General features: G+C 51.5%; 1 protein-coding gene across 1 annotated transcript; it reads left to right on the plus strand.

Annotated features, from left to right (window-relative positions):
• IL9 (interleukin 9) lies at nt 1–2898 on the plus strand. The gene is made up of 5 exons (XM_037059491.1): nt 1–111; nt 234–269; nt 355–387; nt 1498–1629; nt 2788–2898. The coding sequence occupies exons 1-5, from the start codon at nt 1–3 to the stop codon at nt 2896–2898; spliced, it is 423 nt and encodes a 140-aa protein (XP_036915386.1).
• Nucleotides 2899–11673: the final 8775 nt, after the last annotated feature.

Raw genomic sequence — 11673 nt, forward strand, 5'->3', positions numbered from 1 at the left:
ATGCTCCCGACTGTGGTCCTTGCCTCTGCCCTTCTCTGCTCCGTGGCTGGCCAAGGGTGCTTGACCTCGGGAGGGATCAGGGACGTCAAGCACCTCATTGACAACCTGCAGGTAAGCTGTGGAGGCGGGAGCCAGTGGGAGAGGCAGCTCCGGAAAATTTAAGTGAACTTTTTTAGGAGGATGAAAAAAACACACCGCCCATTATGGGGTTTTTGTCTCTCTGTCTCCTTTAGAAAGATCCACTGTCAAAATGCAGCTGTAGCGGCAACGTGAGTAAATGCTTTTTGGCAAGCTTTCCAAACTAATTTTAACTTTCACGTCTGGAATCTTCACTTTGAAATTACTCTTTTGCAGGTGACCGATTGCTTGTGTCTACCCATTCCTTCTGTAAGTATAAAAGGATAAAATCTTGACCCTGTTCTTCTTAAATTTTTAAGGAAAAATATTTGCTTTATTTGATATTTTAGAGAAATGCTACTTAATTTTCATTGATACATATTGGCATTTCCTTTTACCACCAGGCTCTTGAAATTCTGTATCACACGGATTTCTTTGTCTTTGGTCAGCTCTATGCCACCTGAGAAGTTTGACCACTTTCAGTATTTAAAAAAGAATCTTGACTGTCTTTTTAGATTAGTTGTTCCGTGTGCATGATTAAATCAAACTGGAACTGAGATCACAACAAATGATACAGCCCATAGTGTGTTACTTTCTAAACCATTTGACTCAAAGGTTGCAAAGCCATGTAAATAAACCGACAACTCCCTCCCTTCTCACTGCCAGTCTGTTTAGCTCGTTTAGGGTGGCCTCTGGGAGGACCGAGTGGCAGAGGTTGCGGGTGGAGGAGGAGTGGAAGGGGAAGTTCATTACCCACTTGGGCTGAGAGCTAGTGTGGCAGGACTTTTCTGGCTAAGGTGAGGAGGAAGAACTTATCCAAGGGGTCCTGCTTTGTCCTCTCTGAAGCAAAGTCTGGGAGAATCTGAGCTTCCCACCCAGGCTGAGGTCGGACCTCCCACCCCACGGTGACCCACCAGTTAGATGAGAGCTGGGTGGGGCGGCACTACGCGGTTATGCCCAGCCCCTTGGTTGTAGTCTGAGATTTTAGCTGCTATAGAAACGTGGGCTTTATTCAACTGGTACATCCCACCAGGCTGGTGTGAAAAGACTTTTTCTTTTCTGCACTTTCAAACTCACTTTTTCAAGACTTGGAACAAGGGAGCATTGTTTGAAAAGGGGACTCAGGACTGGCTGTCTCCCAGGGCCGCGGGCCTCGTGGTCCCTGGGTGAGACGTGCCGACGACCTCCAGGGAGCGTCACTGTGGACGAAGGGCCTCACCTTGACATACTGATCATGTCCTAGACTGGCAAGGGGCCCATCTAAAAATAATGTCACTTTTAGTTACATTGGTTAAATTAAAATCATCTCTAAAAGCGTTTTCTTATTTCATCTCAAAGTGATCCTCTAAGTGTTTCTCTTCCTAAACCCTTCTTCTCCAGGACAACTGCACCACGCCGTGCTTCCAGGAGGGCCTGGCCCGGATGGCCAACACCACAGTGCAGACACGTTTCCCCCTGATCTTCAGTCGGGTGAAGAGGGTCGTTCAAAACCTGAGGCACAGCAAATGTCCAGTGAGTTTGTTTTTCTCTGCAATCTGCTCTGCTTAGCTATTTCCCTGTGAATGTGATGCCAAGTCTGTCTCAATGTAAATGGATGACAACATTGGAACTGGTAGTTCAAGGTCGATAAGAGACATCTCAGAAAACTAATCAGAACAATAGGCTTCAAGTGAGATCTGCCTCGGATAGCCCGACGTTCCTGGCTTTAAAAAACACTCACGCCGAGGCTGCCATTGACTTCTCTCACCCACTGAATAAGGAACAGATTCATCTGATTGTCATTAGAAGCTGAAACCTAGAGAATCAGGACTGTAGCCCACAGGACACAATAGCATCCTGGAGATTCAGCTTGCTGAGCGAGAGTTGTGACTTGCAAGTTAAAGATTTTATTTTTGATCGCCTAAGGAGGTGTTTAAAGGAAAACTCCCCCAGACCCAGGTGGAAGCTTGTCATTTGTCCTAAATGCCCGTCGGCACATTAGCTCCTTCAGCCTGGGCGCTGTCCCTGGAGGGAAGGGCAGGGGAGCTCAGGCTTCGGGTCTGTTAGCCCCTCCACCTGAGTTCAAGGAGGGCTGAGGGCCCTTCACTCAGCGACTTCACTGCCCACGTTTCTATTGTCAGCAGCTTGTAGTTGTAAGCGCTTAATAGACACCGTTTCATTGCACACCTGCCTTGCAGACAGCTGTTAGCTTTATCACCCCCTCCTTATAGAGAAGGAAACTGAGGCTCAGCAAGGTAACTCATTTTTCCTGAGGTTAAAGCTACAAAGCTGAGATTTAAATTCTGGTCTATATGACTGCAAAGCCCTGCTCTTTGCCGTTGTGCTACAAAATGACTTTGAAAGGACAACCCAAACGGATAATAACATGTTTGGCCTCAGAGAGTCCCAAGGAAAGGTTTCCTCTAACGAGATTTAGGACCATCTGATGGGCGTCTGGGTGTGTGTGTTCCCCGAAACCCTGCTGCAAACTCAGCCAGCTTCATGTCTGCCCTCGCCCTGGGCCTCCCATCCATGTGCCCTATCTGTGTCTCGAGTCCCCTGTGGCCTACACGCCCGCCCCCCAACCCAGCAGCCCCATCCCTTCCCGGACTCTGGGCCTGGTGGTTCCCGGGGCCACTGGGCTCCAAACGGTTTCAGTAACCCTGTCTTTGCTGACCTTTATTCCCACAGCATTTCTCCTGCAGCCCCCCGTGCAACCAGACCACCGAGGGCAACACGATGACGTTTCTGACCAGTCTCCTGGAGGTTTTCCAGAAACAAAGGAATGGAGGCAAAGTATGAAGATAAAGTAGTATTTATTCTATTTATTGTATTTTAAAAGCCTCCTCTTTAAGTTGTTGCAGTTTAAAAATGAAGCAAGCCATGCTAAATCAAAATCAATTGTAATATTTGTTTAAAATTTTGTCTTTATTTTGGAATAAGTATATTTTGGAATAAATATATAGATGAAAAAAACCAGATCCGGGTTCTAAATGCTTATTCCCACCTTGCTCAATAAAAACAAGGAGCCACAAACTCTGTGGAAGGGCTGAAGGGCTGAAGGGGGTGCAGATACGAGGGTGTGGGGGAGTTTGGGGGTTGCTACCAGGGGAGATCAAGGGCATGCCTGAGACACCCTTGCCATGGCTGCTGGGGGTGGGAGGCTCAGGGCCCTGCCCAGGAGTTGGAGGTCCTGCACCTGAGATGGGGGTGGGGGGGGGCAGCAGCTGGGCAAGCCCCGAAGGCCGCAGACGACTCAAGAATGTGGGCGCGTCCACGCACTGGAAAGTGTTTGAACTGAGTCAGCAGCGGGGCCTGGAGCTGACACTCGGTCAGGGCACAAAGCAGAGAAACCCTGGGATCCACAGTCACCAGTTCACCAAAAAGACCTTTGGCGCGTACCTACCACGGGTCAGGGGCAGGGCCTGGCTGTGGGGCAGAGGCTAACGGGTTATATCTGAGGGATCCTTGAACTTGAACTTAGTTGTCTGGCTGGCACAGTGTCACCATAGCTTTCAGTGATGGTTAATGGTATGTGTCAACCTGGCCAGACCACAGGGTGCCCAGGTGTCTGATTGAGCATCATTCCTGGGTGTGTCTGTGAGGGCGTTCGGACGAGCTTAGACTAACGCAGATGCTCTCTCCTACGCGGGTCTCCCCCAATCCCCTGCGGGTCTGAGGGGAATGAAAAGGCAGAGGAAGAAGGGGCTCTCTGTCCTACAGCTTGAGCAGGGACATCAGTCTTCTGCATTGGAACGGGGACTGATGCCATCAGCTCCCTGGTGGTCAAGCTTTTCGGACTTGAACTGAAACGATACTGCTGGCTTGCCTGGGCCTGCAGCTTGCAGACAGCAGACTGTGGGAATTCTCAGCCTCCATAACCTTGTGAACCAATTTCTATAGTCAGTCTTGCCTGTCTGTCTGTCTGTCCACCCACCCATCCGTCCTACTGGCTCTGTTTCTCTGGGGAACCCTGACTAACAGACCACCCATCTCCCCTTAACACCCAACCTGGCCCCAGCTCCTGGGCTCTGTTCCACTGTATGTACTTTCTAAGATGCTCTTGCATACGTTCACTCACCGTGTTTGTTGTCTATTGCTGTCCCTTTCGGCTCAAACACCAGCAATCCAAGAACATTGTTTTGTCGTATCCCAAATGCTATCCTGAGCCCACTCCACTGCTGTTCCAGAGCAGACCCTCTATAATTACCAAGTGCATGAAAGCCCTATGAGATGCCAAAACAAAGTATAAACTGGTGCGTAGGTCAGGAATGTGCTCACCTGGAGAAGGGGTGGTACTCAAAACATGCTACATGTGTTCAGAAAGGTGAGGTCCCTTCAAACACCTCTAGGCAGGCCCCAAGCCTGGGGTTCCCAGGACGTGGCCCTGGGGGAGTGGGCAGCTGTGTTGCTAGGGCACCCTGGGTTTGTGTGGTGGGTGGATGGAGGCAGGTGAAGGCGAGTGTCTTGGCGTTGGGTGGTGTGACCATCAGGTTGGTCGTCTCTCCCGCCATCTGAAGGCTTAGGGCCTCGGGAGCTTCCCTTCCCCACTGGCCTAGACCATCCTTAGGAACATTATTATTATTAATTTAGTTCTCACCCGAGGGTACGTTTTATTGATTTTTAGAAAGAAAGGAAAGGAGAGAGAGAAACACTGATGTGAGAAACTTTGATTGGTTGCCTCTCTCATGCACCCTGACCGGGATGGAACCCGAATGGTTCTGGTGTACAGTACGACGCTCCCACCGAGCAACCTGGCTGGGGCCATCCTTGGGTACTTTCGATCCTAGTCATACAGAAAGTCTGGAGCACTGAGAGACAGCATTTCTTGAAGGACTTTGCTTGACTGTCTTTTATTCTTGATGGAGCACAACATCAAGCAACAGCTCACGTGACCTGCACTGTACGAGGCCCCGCCCCTGGAGTTGTGCACACCTTCAGCAGGGGGGTGGGCGCGGGTCTGGCGCTGCCTGCAGTCACGCCCCTCCCACACCGGAGAGATGGAGAAGGACTTTTAGCAAAGGAGGCCCAGGTCAGGGGTGTGTTTTATTATTTCCCGGGTACAGGAGTCGTGGCTCCATGATGACATTCAATCTCAACTTTTTAACTCTTAGTTTGGACTGAAAGAGACACATTTCCCAGTGGATTATTTATAGGGGTGTGTATATAAAAAGGTAACAAATTAGATTTCTAAGTCTAGAGGCTTTCAGAAGGGGACCCCTGGTGTAACCTTTGCCCTTCTTCAGTGGGTGGCTAGGGCCACCAAGCACCTTCTGGGGAACACAGACCTTAAGATGAATAGACCACAGTCCCAGTTTGAGACCTTTCTGCTTCTCTCGACAAGTGAGAACTCTGTGTGGCAGTGGCGGGCAGCAGCCGTGGGACACAAGTTCTCTCAAGACTCCCTGGGGGTCTCCATGACTGTGAGCACGAGAACTCGCCTTTACTGGGCCCTCCCAGCATGTCCTCCGTGGTTTCTTCCTGAGACCCAAAGCTCTGGGCGCTAGGAGTCCTAGCCCTCCCTCCTCATGCACAGTGAGCCTTGCCCAACGCACTGAGCACATACTGGCGGTGGCTGTCCTGCCCGTCTCCCCAGCTGGTCTGTGGGTTCCCACAGACAAAGCCCTAAGGAAAAAATCTATCAAATAATACATTTATGATGATGATTATTAAGCATGTAATTATTATGCATTTGCTCTGTATGTACTAAGCATGCATCATCTCATTTAATCTGCCAATAAGCAGAGGGAGAGGGTCTGATTATTTCTGCCCCTTTAAAAAATTTATTTATTTATTTATTTTTAGAGAGAGGAGGGGAAAGAGAAGGAGAGAAACATCAATGTGTGGTTGCCTCTAGCGCGCCCCCCACTGGGGACCTGGCCTGCAACCCAGACCTGTGCCCTGACCGGGAGTTGAACCAGTGACCCTCTGGCTCTCAGGCCTGCACTCCTCCCACTGAGCCACACCAGCCAGGGCTGGTTGTTTCGGTTCTGCAGATAGGGAAATCAAGGCTCAGGAAGGTTAAATGACTCCCCAAAGCCCACAGCTGGTGAGGGTTAGAGCAGGGCTCCCAGCCCCGCTGTCTCTGACACCAAACCCTTTTTTGCTCTTACTCTGTGGGTAGCAGGCGAGGACGTTGTGTTTACTGCGTACGGGCTGAGGGTGAAACAGCCCCCACACGCCCATATCCAGACACCTGGGGGCAGATCATCTTCAGCACTCAAAAGGTCTAGCCTTTTAGGGAGGAAGTACACACGGTTCATGCACCGCATATTACATAACACCCACAGCAGGGCTTGGGGCAGGGTTTTGCCATTAAACACACCAATATTCTGCAGCAAAATGCATGAGTTGTCACATGGGGTGATCGGGTTTGGCAACCAAACGAGTCTCAACGAATCTTGGGCTTTGGGAGCTGCTGGGAATTCAGGGTTATGATGAGGGACCTAGAAGCATTTCTCCAGCTCCAGCCCCACTGGCAGAGGGGGCTGTCTCTCTCGAGGGCCTGCTTGGGGCTGGGCTGGGGTCTCCAGGAAGGATGTAGGCTTCTGTAGCAACTCGGATGGCCCGCCACATGGAGTCCCAGGTCACAGTTGCAGGGCCTTCTCCTCTCCCCCACCTGGGCTTTCTGAATGACTGTCCCCAGACACAGCTGTGTTGAGTTACACAATGTGGCTTACAGCCCCGGCCTCAGAGCTGCCAGCTCAGCAAGGCTCACCCTGCACGGGGATCACCGTGAGGACAGATGCTGGTGATTGGTTTGAGAACAGAACCTGGGGACACAATCGCTGCCAGAGGAGATGGGCAGGATGAGCTGCAACCCACTGTCACCGACTCATCGTCAGCACAGCTTGGTGGTTTCCCGCAGCTTCTGTGCAAAGGTTGTAAAACCCACAGGACACACCCCCGCAGGCCAGCTCAAAGTGGGGTTGTCAGGGCCTGGGCCAGGGCGCCATACCCACTCTCCTCGGTGCGCCTGCACAGCTGGGATTTACCTGGAAGGCACACATGAGAGAGAACTCCCATTTACCAAATGTTTCCTCTTACCAAGCCCTGGGCTCAGCACATTTTGCTAAGTTACCTCCTGTAGTTGGATCTTTACAACCACCCTCTGAGATAAGTAATATTGTACACAATCACCCCTGGTGCACAGATGAGGAAACCGAGGCCCAGAGCAGTTACAGTACTGGCCCAGGGCACACCCTGAAAAGGTCCTTAGGTAGAATGGATGCTTGAAAAAGACAATTTAGTTAACAGAGAGAAAGCTTCATTTGTTTTGTGTACACCGGAGGAAGTGGTTGAATCATTCAGCAAACCAATAGAGCACACAGTGAGTGCCAGGTGCTGCAACACCACGCAGCAGCGTCTTCAGGATCTGCAAGTGTGGAGCAGAGAGACATGGTTTATGTTGCTGGGGGAGGTGGGAGGGGCAAGGCTCTGGGGGTGGGGTGGGTCTTATGACTGGCAGGGGCTCCTGCCACTCTCAGCCAGATGAGGGAAGCAGTGATTCTCTGGGTGGCTTTTCCAGCATCCAGGTGCTCATGAGGCTGGACTCCTCCACTGGACCACGTGTTTTCCTGGAAACCTCTCTGATGTCAGCCTGGTAGAGAGGGGCGAGAACCTTGAAGCGCTGGAATCAATGGCTTGTCAGACACCCTGGCCACAGAAGGACCACATGGGCATCTGCTGCCACTCCAACCACAGAATGTGTTTCAGACTCTCACTTACAGATCTAAAGGCCTAGGAGCCAGGCATCTGGAGCTTTTGGAATTTCAGCTGCAGGGACAAGGCCCAGGAAACGCCGCTGTAGCCATCCCACGTGCCCCCTGAGAAATGCGAACAACCCAGACTCACCGAGAGGAAGGCAGGCTGAAACCAGAAACAAAACAATCACAGGGACCGCGTCCCCGCCCCGCCCCGCCCCGCCCCGCCCCGCCCCCCTTCAACCCCTATGTTCTGCGCTTTACAGTTTACAAAACCATTTTTTCGCTTGATTCTTACCAAAGCCATGGAAGGTAAGTAAGGGACACCCGTGTGGCCATTTTACAGTGAGGAAACGGAGGCAGAGCTTGCTGAGGTCACGCAGGTGACCGGACAGGTAACCGAAACCCAAGGCGAAGGTCTCCCTCGCCTGAGGCTCGTTCCACCGTAGAGAAGTTAAAGGACGACAACAAGGGAGACAGGAGACCCTGAAAACAGGAAGAGTAGTGTCATAGGGCCCAGATGCTGTCACCACAGAGGCGGAGGCCACCAGCTACCAGAACCGACACCTACGGAGTTGTTGACCTCTGCTGTCCCCAAGTGGTGATTCTGCAGCTTAACAGCCAGGAAAGCCTTTGGGTGGCAGATTCTTCTGCCCAGCGGAGCAGCGGTCTCAAAGGGGGCCCTCGGGTCAAAACTGTGTTCATAGAACACGGAGGTAGTACCTGCCCTTCTCATTTTCTCGGGGATGCACAGTGGAGCCTTCCGAAGGCTACAGGTAAGGGCGGCAGAATGGAGTGAAAGCAGGGTCTGTGGGGATCCGCCCGTTTGCTGTGAAAGGCAGAAGTCAGGGAGGATTTGTGAAAATGTAACTGTGCCATTCTCTCGTTATTTATCTTTGGAGAGAATGGCTATTTTCATTAAAATATTACTGTGTTAACATGTAGTGGGGTTATTATACTTTAAATATTTTTAAAGTTCTGTTTTAATTTCTGGTAAATATTATGATCTACAGAAACAAACATTCTTTGAGGCCCTCGGCAATATTGCAGAAAGAGAGGGACCGCGGTTGAGAACTGCTTTTACAGAGTGTCCACTAATGGTCATTGGTGCCCATTCAACGCCAGCAAAAATCTCCCTTTTGGTGAAGAAGGAAACTATTCAGTGAAAAACAGCTCAATTGTGACTGAGCACGGGTTGTGAAAACAGCGTGGCTGTCAAACAGCTCTGGGGCCAGGCCTCTCTCCAGCTAGGTCGCTCTGCTCCACTCCATCCCCATCTGCAGAGTTTCAACTCACCACGGAGACAAGCTCCCCTCCTCAGCAGAAAGGGAACGTGTGCCCCGCAAGTGACAAGGGAGATGGCTTATACAGGCAGAAGTCCCTGCCCTTGGTCCCTGACCGGTCTGTCCTCATGCAAATGAGGGCTCCAAATCTTCACAGTTGAATGGGCCCAAAAGGCACTGCCCTGATTGGTCAGAATAGAGCCTCTCCGATTATGGCTACACAGCTGTGATTGGATGGAGACAGTCTCAATCCTTTTGGTTGAAATCGGATTCCAGGAAACCTTTATAAGGGCTGGCTCAGCTGGCAGAAACAGTGCAGATAGGTAATTCAGCATGGGCTTCTCTGTGAAGTGCAGTTTGCATGAGAGGCCCCTTACAGAAATGACTGCTAGGCTGTTTTTATTGTTATTATTATTATTTTTAAGTAAGCCCAATTAGCCACCAGCCCTTCCTAGTAGGTATTGCCCCTCCCCCCTGCCTTCAGGGTTCACAAGAGTAATGTTAATTGTTATTTTTCTCACTGGTAACAGGAATGTTCCCTGTTCATAGAGATCAGGGTATCCAGGCTAGAGAAAAGCACAGAGGCAGGAAAGCCCGGAAGGTGGTGGGCAGGTAGGAGCTGGTCGGGTGTGATGGATGGATCACTCAGCCATTCCTTCAACAAACATTGAAATGCCTATTATGCTCCTGGCACTGGATGGGATGGAAAAACTGGTTGTAGTACAGGGAACCTGGAATAGGACAAGAGGAGGGGAGCCTGGAAGAGCAACCATGATGGGAATTCCCAAAGGCCATGAAAAAAACTGCTTCTGGGGCTGACCAGCAGGGGGCAGTGTAGCCTCAAGAAGATTATCAACCAGGACTGGCAGTCCGAGCTCTCTGCAGAAGCCCAGGTACACTGCAGCCTCAGTTTCTCCATCTGTAAACTGACAGTACTGCTTCTTTTCCCTTGCCTCCTCCTATCACGGAGCAGATCATAAGATGATCAGGAGAAACAGGGAGGGGCCCGACACCTGCAGAAGGTCTTTCATTGGATCTCAGCCTTATGGGGGGCATCCTGCAGTCAGACCCCATGAATACGCCACCACCTCCAAACTAACTGGGCAACAGGCACCAGAACCTGGAGAAGGCCTATTTGGGGCAGACTTAACACATTCTGGGCCGTATCAGAGAAAAGACCCTGGGCTCACCAGGAATGGACTGAGATGCCCGTGAGCCTCTCTTCCCCGGCATCCACCAGGCCTGCCCAGGACCCGCCGGGGTGGGCAGGCAGACCCCTTCTCCTATCTACTGAACTGTACACCAGAATGGAAAGACTGCTGTCCCCGACCCAGAGGACGGTGTCTGCATGTAACAGGCGCTCACCTCATGCTTCAACGCGTGACAACTGAAGAAATGAAAGAATGCCCTGCAGCTGGAGGGATGGAGAGTTCGCTTATTTATTTTTTTAAATCCTCACCCAAGGACATGTTTTTCCTATTGCTTTCAGAGAGAGAGAGAGAGACAGAAGCAGGGAGAAACATCGACTGTTGCCTTCCCTACGCACCCAGACTAGGGATTGTCCGTGCCCAGGCCAGGGACTGGACTGCAACCTGGGTATGTGCCCTGACCAGGAGTCGACCCTGCAACCTTTCAGTTACTGGATGACGCCCCAACAAACTGAGCTACATCAGCCAGGGCAAGGGACAGACAGCGTAGCCTGCAGATGTGCCCAGGAAAGCCCCACCCCATTGCCAGGGGCCCTAAAGCAGAGAGATCAAGGGCAGCATACTGAGGCTTTTCTTCAAGGAGGGGATCCTTTGCTAAGGCATCAGGATACACTGATGAGACCAGACACTTTTGATTTCTTTGTGCCCAGCAATGCTTTGTTTTGGTACTGGGTCTGTTAGGGCAGGGGATTTCCAGATATGTGCTCTGAATCACTCAGGTGGGGATGGGAGGATGTGGGGAAATCTAGGGGGGGGGGAAGAGGAAAGAAATCTAAGGGTGTTTCCCCCCTGGGATTTAAGCCAGGAACGGCAAAAAGATTCCTTTGTGTGTCCCTTGTGACTGGCTGGTGGTGGCTGTCCGGGGCACTGTGTTGAGGAGGATTCTGAAGCTGCACGCAGCTCCGCCGGAGAGGGCTCTCTGCCCGAGTGAAGACCCTGTAGTAGGCTCAGCAGGGGGGCCCACGACACACGACAGCCGGGGAGCCTGGCCTCCCTGCTCGGTGCTAGTGAGAAATACAACTTAGAATCATGGCATCATTCTGGAAACCAGACTGTGGACGAGTATTTTATTTTGCTTTGTTGTGTTTATCCATGTGAGAATAAGGCCCGGAGGACCCCCACACGACCCACGCTGAGGGCCTCGCTGCTGAAGCGCTGGATCATCGTGGGCGCTGGCAGGGTGGGGAGAGCACCTCTGGGGCCTCCTCTCCTTCCACCCCTGCACCCTCCCAGGGGAAAGCCGAGCAGCTGGGAAAGCCGAGTGAGCCTTCTCACCTGCCTGGAGAGGCCTCTTCTCTGGGTGACATCTACAGGGATCTAAACAGAGGAAGGAACGAGAGTGGCTTGTGTCTCTCTCTAGGCAGAAGCATCTGACACAGAAAG

The sequence above is a fragment of the Sturnira hondurensis genome, unplaced genomic scaffold (genome assembly GCF_014824575.4).
Source record: "Sturnira hondurensis isolate 20B ecotype Veracruz unplaced genomic scaffold, ASM1482457v3 Scaffold0011178, whole genome shotgun sequence".
NCBI lineage: Eukaryota > Metazoa > Chordata > Mammalia > Chiroptera > Phyllostomidae > Sturnira > Sturnira hondurensis.

What these genes read in the sequence shown, in the direction of transcription:
- IL9 (XM_037059491.1), top strand. Translation starts at nt 1, where the DNA reads ATGCTCCCGACTGTGGTCCTTGCCTCTGCCCTTCTCTGCTCCGTGGCT. An exon ending in ACCTCATTGACAACCTGCAG is followed by an intron (nt 112 to 233) that starts GTAAGCTGTGGA and finishes TGTCTCCTTTAG; the next exon opens with AAAGATCCACTGTCAAAATG. An exon ending in AATGCAGCTGTAGCGGCAAC is followed by an intron (nt 270 to 354) that starts GTGAGTAAATGC and finishes ACTCTTTTGCAG; the next exon opens with GTGACCGATTGCTTGTGTCT.